Raw genomic sequence first — 8,229 nt, 5'->3', positions numbered from 1 at the left:
GTTTCTAGAGAATGTAAGCGAGTAGGGCTGTGCGGTAAAGTTTGCCTAGTTCCAGACGATACTAAAATGTGGTAGGCACCATGGAAGTTGAGGATAACATGAGAGAGATCTAGTGAATCTTAGCATTTGGCTAAAATGTAAGGTTATATACGTTCAGGAGGTACAGTCTAGGGAATGAGAGTGGGACCCAGAGGGGACTGTCTCTGATCTCAAAGAGGCCAAACAGAAAAAGCAATAGCAGAAGGCAGAAGGATGCTTGAGTGCACTGGGAGAGGAATGTAAAGCAGGAAAAATGAGGTGGCAGTGCCTCAGTATAAACATCTGGTAAGATCTCATTTGGAGTATGGCGTACAGTTCTAGAGACCGCCATCTTCAAAAAGATATGAACAGGATGAGATCAATCCAGAGGACAGCCACTAAAATAGTCAGTGGTCTTCATCGTAGAGCATTTGGAGACAGTGCAGGAAGGGCGCTATGATAGAGACATTTAAATACCTCCATGGTATAAACGCACAGGAGTAGGGCTTCTTTCAACTGAAAGACAACTCTGGACCAAAGAGTCATCAGATGAAGGTGGAAGACTCAATAGTAATCTAAGGAAACATTTCTTTCTAGAAAGAGTGGCGGATGCATGGTACAGCCTCCCAGAACAGGTGGTTGACATGGACACTGCACCAGAATTCAAAAGCATGGGATAAATATAGAGGATCTCTGAGGAACAGATTCTCATGCTTGGTATTGGTAGGGATGGACAGACTGGATAGACCATAGAGACTTTATCTGTTGTCATAGTCTGTGTTTCTTAGGCTTTCTTCAAGGTTCCCTAGGACTCGGTGCAAAGCTTTATAGTGTGTATGTAGTAAGACCATGCATGAAAATCCCAAGAACTGAATAATACAGCTTTATGTGTTTCTATGGCCATTCATGAGAATCCCAGGAACTGCATGACAGAGCTTTAGAATTCCTATTCGAGGCTCTTCCTAGGGATCCCTAGAACTGAATAACTGATCTTTATAATGTATGCCTGAAGCTCATCCTGAGGATCCCTAAAATTGAACGATAGAGCTTTATAATGGAAGTCTGAGGATCCCTTATTGAGCTTTATATTGTATATCTGAGGCTCCGTAGAATTGAATGATAGAGCTTTATAATGTGTCTGAGTCTCTTCCTGAGGACCGCTGCAACTGTGTAGTATACATATAAAGCTCTCTCCATGGACCCCTGACCTGAATAAGAGAGACTAGCCTGAGAGCATCTTCTGTTTAAAGCTGGATGATTAGGTCGGATTTCATTTTTGGAAATTTCCCAGTTTGATGCCATTTTAGACGAGGTTGTGAATTACAGCATCGTGTATGCAGGGCCAAGCGATAGAACACAAAAGCAGAGAGACATGCTTCCTGAACATTATTTTATCTATTGCCAACTCCTGTGTCTTTAAAACAAGGTAGTCTTGTAATATTCTGTGGAGAATACATTCTTGTGAACAGAACAGGAAGCAGACTAGAAACCAGAGGATTACGTGGAACAGAAAAGTGGAGAAGGTAAAAGAAACAAGGGAGGAGGAAAGTGGAAATCCAAAATGGATAGCGGAAGGCTGGAAGAGGAAAGATACTGGAAGCATTTAGAAGCAGAAGAGAAACAGCTGTACAAAGTATGGAGGGAAAGGAGAAGAGAACAGGACAGGCAGCCTGATATAGTCACGAACATCTTCCAACAGAGGAGGGCAAGCCCAGAGCACCCTCCAACAGTGGCTGAAGTCTTCTCTCCAGCGGTCGCTCTTAAGGAGCCCTGTGCTCCCCAGCAGGCCCCTCTGTTCTCCTTTCATGCTTCACGTCCGGTACAATGTTGTTTTCTATTTCTCATTCTTCCAGTTCTGCTCATTCCTTCTATTTGTTACATATGAGACTTTGTTTTCGCTGACGGGACAGGTCCCAGCCACTTCTCTCCTAAAAAAAAAAAGAGAGAGAGAGGAGAAAAATGAACAAGAGATGGCAGAAGGGCCTGTGCCCCTCCTCTAGATCAAAAGCGAGGGAGGGAGCAGCGTCTTATGACACCAGACCCCAAGATGTGACGGCAGACTTGTTATCCCCTTCAGCTCTGTCCCCCTCTCCTCTGGTACATTCTACATATCGACACTTTCTAAACAGAATCACGTCAGTATATTACTTACATGTCAATCATCTTCTTCCTATATCATAAATCTTGTTTAAAAAAAAAACAACTTTTCCACTGAAAATTCCTCGTGTATTTTTTTTTTTTTACACTTGAGGTACGGCTCTAATGTGTCCTCTTCACTTGTCTTTCCTCTGGGTGCACATATTAAGACTGTTGGGAAGGGCAAAGGCCTTGCCCACTTTCCTCACCTAGAAGATGGGCCAGAAGTTCAAAGCGGTCTGATCCAAAGTAGAAATGCGGTGTCCCCTTCACGTGGGCCACGATGGCAGGCATCCCAAAAGCCTGTTGTCAAGAGAAATGTGTAATGGCAATCACACATAGGCCTCATGATCTATCTGCGGCTTCAAAAAGGATTTGAGTGGTTGAAACTCCTGGTTACAGGCAACAGGCCCTAGAGACGACAGGCCCTAGATCCCCTTTATCCTTCCAGTCCTAGAGGCGACAAAGCCCTAGATCCGATTTGTATCCCTGCACCTGTCCCCTGAGCTTTCCAGGACTCGAGATAGAAAGCTTTGTATCTGCTTTTCTACACGGCCCTCTGCCTTGTAGGCTTAACACTCCCTACCACAGAAGTATAAAAACCAGGTTTTTACCCCATAGTTCAGTGCTTCTTCTGTTGTGTCTTTCAATCGCTTTTTCACCTCTGGTAATGAAATCATTTCCAGCACCTTTTCTGCCTTTTCTGAGGGAAGCCCAGCTTTCTCTGCAGCCTGAAATGAGAAATCCTGCAAGATTTGAATCCTGAAGTCCCTGTTTTAGCCTGCGATACTGCCACTGAATCTGAGCCCCAGTCTCAGAGCGGTTAGAAACAGCAGTCACCATGGCCCAATACAGACAGCACTTACACTTAAAAGGCTTTCTGTCTGGGTGATGTCTTCATCCTGCAAATGAGAAACGGGATAATATGTCCATCAGTATCCAGAGAGCTGCGAAAGGCCCCCGAAAGGACCTACATCTAAAACTTACCAGCTTTTCATCTGCTTATTTTCAGAACCATCCAGCTCTCTAGATCTGCACACACAGAAAGCTTAGCTGTTACCTGCAGGAAGGGACAGTTGGGGCTCTAACCCTCATAGTATTAAGACGAGGGGAGACTCCATGAAACCAATAGGTAGCACATTTAAATGAATCAAAGTACTTTTCCTCCAGGAACTTGTCTAAATCCAGCTACGTTAACTGCATCGATCACAACTGGCCAATCAATTCCTCAGCTTAAATTACCATTGGGTGAAAAAGTCTATAAACCATTATTATTAGTCATGTAGGCCTGGGAAAGCCATTGCCTATTTCTAGATGTGGGATCCCCATAGACACTGGGGTCAGCCATCACTTGATAGATTTTGAGTACTCTCGAGAGGTCGGGATTCAATTGGGAATTGGGAGTGACCTAGTGGTTAGAACACTGGTTCAAATCCCACTGCTGCTCCTTGTGACCTTGGGCAAGTCACTTAACCCTGCATTGCCTCAGGTACAAAATTAGATTGTGAGCCCTCCTGGGACAGAGAAATATCCAGTGTACCTGAATGTAACTCACCTTGAGCTACTACTGAAAAAGGTGTGAGCAAAATCTAAATAAGTAAATAAAGATTCTAGAATTCTAAAGAATAACAAGATTCCAATTCAGAATTTCAAAGTGTAGCAACATTCCATATAGAACCCCAAAGAGTAACAAGATTATTTGGGGTGGAGAAGGAGTGGCTTAGTGGTTAGAGCACCGGGTTCAAATCCCACTGCTGCTCCTTGTGACCTTGGGCAAGTCACTTAACCCTCCATTGCCTCAGGTACAAACTTAGATTGTGAACCCTAGAGAAATATCCAGTGTACCTGAATGTAACTCATCTTGAGCTAATACTGAAAAAGGTGTGAGCAAAATCTAAATAAATAAATAAATATTTGAGATTCTACATGGAACGTTGCTACTAGTGGAGGAGTAGCCTAGTGGTTAGAGCATCAGTCTTGACGTCCAGAGGTGGCCAGTTCAAATCCCACTGCTACTCCTTGTGATCTTGGGCAAGTCACTTAACCCTCCATTGCCTCAAGTACAAACTTAGATTCTGAGCCCTCCTGGGACAGAGAAATATCCAGTGTACCTGAATGTAACTCACCTTGAGCTACTACTGAACAAGGTGTGAGCAAAATCAAATAATAATAAACATACATCTGACTATGGGCAAATCTCAACTGGTCAGGCTGGATGGAGCACGTCTTTTAGAACAAAGAAGATGCTGGAACTTGGAGGGAGGCAGGAGGTAATGCAGAGAGCACAGTAGGACCGTCCTGCTTTCAAACAATATCCTTCCTCAATTTTCTCTGTTGCTGGTCGTCACAACTGATTTGAGCTATAGTTATCAACCATGTTTAATTTACAAAGTCTTTGAAAAACAGTTTGCCAGAGGGCCTTTGGCAATGTTTTAAGAAAACAACTGGCCAAATGTTAGTCCTTTTAAGCAAGTTTTATGAACATCTTATGTTTTCTTTGGAGCCCACCTAGAATGTCTAGATAGAGCGGGATATCAATTTTTAAAAGACGGATGGTGAAGTAAGAGGGAGGGAAGCAAAGAGAGTCAGCACAGGCTCCAGAGCTTAAACAGAGAAGAAAGAGATAGCAAGAGATAAACACAACACTGACCCGAGACCAGATTCGCTTCCAGAGCTCCCGAGAAACAGGCTCTACGAATTCTGGCTGCACCATATCCAAGGCCGTGACAAAGCGCATGGCGGACAGACTGCCTGCAGTGGGAGTAGAAGCACAAGATGAGCCCCTGGACTGCAAAGGAGGTCCAAGGCACAGTCCATCCTCAGGCTTGCTTTTCAGCCTGCGTCGTTACATAATTGACCTACCCTTCTTGATAACGGCGTCAAAGAAATCACTTGGCTGCTTTAGTGGTACCTGGTAGTAGTTGGCCAACCTTGGGAGATCAAGTTGCATGTAGGCGCCCTTCAGGGGAACCATAGCAGGTGCCTGGTTTCCTGTTCAAAAGACATTAATAAGCAGGATTGAGTAGGCCATTGATCACAGAACGTCTTCCCAAGACTCAAATCTTAAATCCCAGCCTCTTTGTTTTTCCTTTAGATGGACACTCTTACTTCTTCTTAATAACTGATTTATGGCATGAAGCAAAATGGATCTGTGAAAGCTGTGTACTATGAACATACGAGAGAAATGGTATTTTTCAGTAATTATGTCTACCCACCACTACTTATCACGCTTGAGTTACTTGGCTGTAACTTACCAGACTCCTTTATGATGCCACCAAGAAACCCAGGTCGTAACTTGACATCGATGTTCCAAACACTGCGGTATCTGCACAGCACCTGCAAGATCCACCCAGGAGGGCACTATCAGTATAAAATATATGTTTAATCCTCTCTGGTTTATCTCTGTATTTATACTATAAACCTCCAAGATCCTGTACTTCTCAGATTGGTGGAGTGGCTATAAGTCAAATCATCAGCTCTACTGTGGCAAAAACAGTTCACAAACCACTAGGTTTACTGTAATGGTTGGTAACGTGGTTATCCTACCGTGCGTTGCAGATTCAGAATTGTAAGGCTGGCTGAATACAGGCATTTGCAACTCTTTGCTGGAATCCCTTCTGGCAGCCTCTGAATTTTACTGGCATGTGCAACTTTCTTTAGGTTAGGTACTTTACTTTCTAACTCTTCTGACTCTCTTACCTATCTATATGATCCATCTTTGCTGATTCCCTTCACTATCAATTAAAATGTTCTATTAGGTATTGTGTTGACATTGTATTGTTATTTGAATGTTTTACTGCTGTAATTGCCTATTGCTCGTGTTTGATCTATTCTTACTGTACACCGCCTTGTATGAATTCCTTCAGATAGGCGGTAAATCCTAATAAATAAATCTTTCTCCCCCACTCCCCTTCTATTTTCTGTCCTTGCACTCTCTGCAGTTTTCTGCATTTTGCTGGAATCTCTCTTGGTATTTTCAGACCTTATATACTCTGCTTTGCTGAAGTCTGCTCTGGTACCTTCAGCCCTTATGTGCTCTGTATTTTGCAAGTGTTCCCCCCCCCCCCACCTCCCTTGATATTTTCTGTCCTTGCACTCTGCAGGATGTCTCTTGCGGTGTTTCCAGCCCCTGCACACTCTTGTCTTTTCCTGGTGTCTCTCCTGAAATTTTCAGTTCCTCTGCTGTCTGCATTTCACAAGTGTATCCTTGCACTCTCTGCAGCTTGCTGGCCTAAGTCACTGCTCCCTGTGTTAATGTTTTCACAGGTTTCCAGCCACAGAGTCATTGGTTTATAAAGCTTGTGTTATCTATAATAAACTTTCACATTCCAAGTTAAAACAAACAAACCATCTGCTCATCTCCAGCCAGTTTGTCACAGAAGTCATTACCTCTGTGGAGAAGAGTTTTGTTTAAAGTTTAGTTGTTGTCGTTTTTAGTTTTAAACTGGGAGGTCACTTCAAGGTTTGAGACTAGAGAGACGGGATTCTGCAGGGATTTCTGGGGCCGTTTTTTACACCTTGAAAAGCACAGACTGTTTCCTGTGTTCAAGGAAAAATGCCAGTGCACTGTGGAGTTCTACTGCTATGCATTTTTTCAAAGTTAATTATCAACTTAAATCACAGTAGCTGAAAGTGATTCAGCAAAATGTGCAGCAAACACCGAACGGTTTCAATGTGTCTTTGTCACAAGGAGAAAGGCGAAGACTAATCTGGTGAGTGGTGATGACGGTCCTGCTTTTACCCCGCTGCATGCAGGGACTTGTAGTTCCCCAACAGAGTACAATGCATGCAGGGACCTGTAGTTCCCCAACAGACTACAATGCATGCAGGGACCTGTAGTTCCCCAACAGACTACAATGCATGCAGGGACCTGTAGTTCCCCAACAAAAGACTACAAATGCATGCGTGCAATGGGGCAAAAGTGGAACTGGATCAGACTTGTAACCCTAGCTGGGAGCACTGCTCACCTCGAAGCCCAGCCAAGAGTAAGGGGAGACCACATCGTAGAACAACTCCACCAGCTTCCTGCCTCCTCCGGCCATTCCCTTCCCACTTGCACCTCCGAAAAGCAGGGCGTCTAGTGGCTGATGTCTCCGCTAGAAACTTTTGCAATGGGCCCCGATGCTCGTCTGCTCCTTCTTCGGCTGTTAAATTCTTGCTGCAACAGAGCTGACCTTTGCCTTACTGGGGAGGGGGCGGGACTCGGGAGATCTGAATCTGATAGAGGTTTGCTGCCATCTAGTGGCTGAAGCCTTTAATGCAACACTCTAACTGCATGCTTTCCTCCATCAGAACTACAGGTCTTGCAATTACATAGTAAATGACGGCAGATAAAGACCTGTAGGGACCATCCAGTCTGCCCGACAAGATCATATGTAGCCCTGTCCCTATCCTTCCTCCAGTTTCAGCACCTGCCCTCAAAGTGTGCCGATTCAGCCCTTAAATTCAGCAATTGTCCCTCCATCCATATCCATCATTCCTCCTCACTTCCCTCCATCCATGTGCATGTACTTCCTCTGTCTTCCCTCCCCTCCATCCATCCGTCCAGCATTTCTCTTCTCTCCCTTCCATATGCATATGCATCTCCTTCCTTTGTCTTTCCTTCCCTTCATCCTTGTCCAACATTTCTCCTCTCTTCCCTGCCTTCCACTCCATCCATGCCCAGCATTTCTCCACTCTTCCCTCCCCTCCATCCATTTGCATCTCCTTCCTAACTTCCCTCCCCTCCATCCAGCCATGTCCAGCAACTCTCCATTCTCCCCTGCCCTCTCCTCCATCCACCCATATCCAGTAAATTTCCTCTCTCCCCTGCCCCCTCCATTCATCCATCCATGTTCAGCAATTCTCCTCTCTCCCCTGCCCTCCCCTTCCCTCCATCCATGTCCAGGAACTCTCCATTTCCCCTTGCCCTCGCCTCCATCCACCAATATCCAGCAGCATCATTAACAAAACAATCAGCAAATGTTAATCTTGAATTTGCCTGGTTAGATTTCCAAGCTCTTCAGCAACTTACAAGAACAGTTTAGAAGGGTGTAATCATATTGATTGATTTATTGATTGACCACCGTTCTGAAG

The 8,229-nt window shown here is 44.5% G+C and overlaps 1 protein-coding gene across 1 annotated transcript; it reads right to left on the bottom strand.

Annotated features, from left to right (window-relative positions):
• Positions 1–1,394: 1,394 nt before the first annotated feature.
• GSTK1 (glutathione S-transferase kappa 1) lies at positions 1,395–7,333 on the bottom strand. The gene is made up of 8 exons (XM_030187690.1): positions 7,122–7,333; positions 5,409–5,490; positions 5,017–5,145; positions 4,805–4,905; positions 3,021–3,056; positions 2,769–2,885; positions 2,364–2,457; positions 1,395–1,946 (listed from the first exon to the last, which is right to left on the bottom strand). Exons 1-8 carry the CDS (start codon positions 7,194–7,196, stop codon positions 1,894–1,896), a joined length of 687 nt encoding a protein of 228 aa, XP_030043550.1. The 5' UTR covers positions 7,197–7,333; the 3' UTR covers positions 1,395–1,893.
• Between the last annotated feature and the right edge of the window lie 896 nt (positions 7,334–8,229).

Source organism: Microcaecilia unicolor, chromosome 14 (assembly GCF_901765095.1).
Source record: "Microcaecilia unicolor chromosome 14, aMicUni1.1, whole genome shotgun sequence".
Classification (NCBI taxonomy): domain Eukaryota; kingdom Metazoa; phylum Chordata; class Amphibia; order Gymnophiona; family Siphonopidae; genus Microcaecilia; species Microcaecilia unicolor.
The sequence above is the reverse complement of the archived record's forward strand: the minus strand, read 5'-3'. Positions and strand labels throughout refer to the sequence as shown.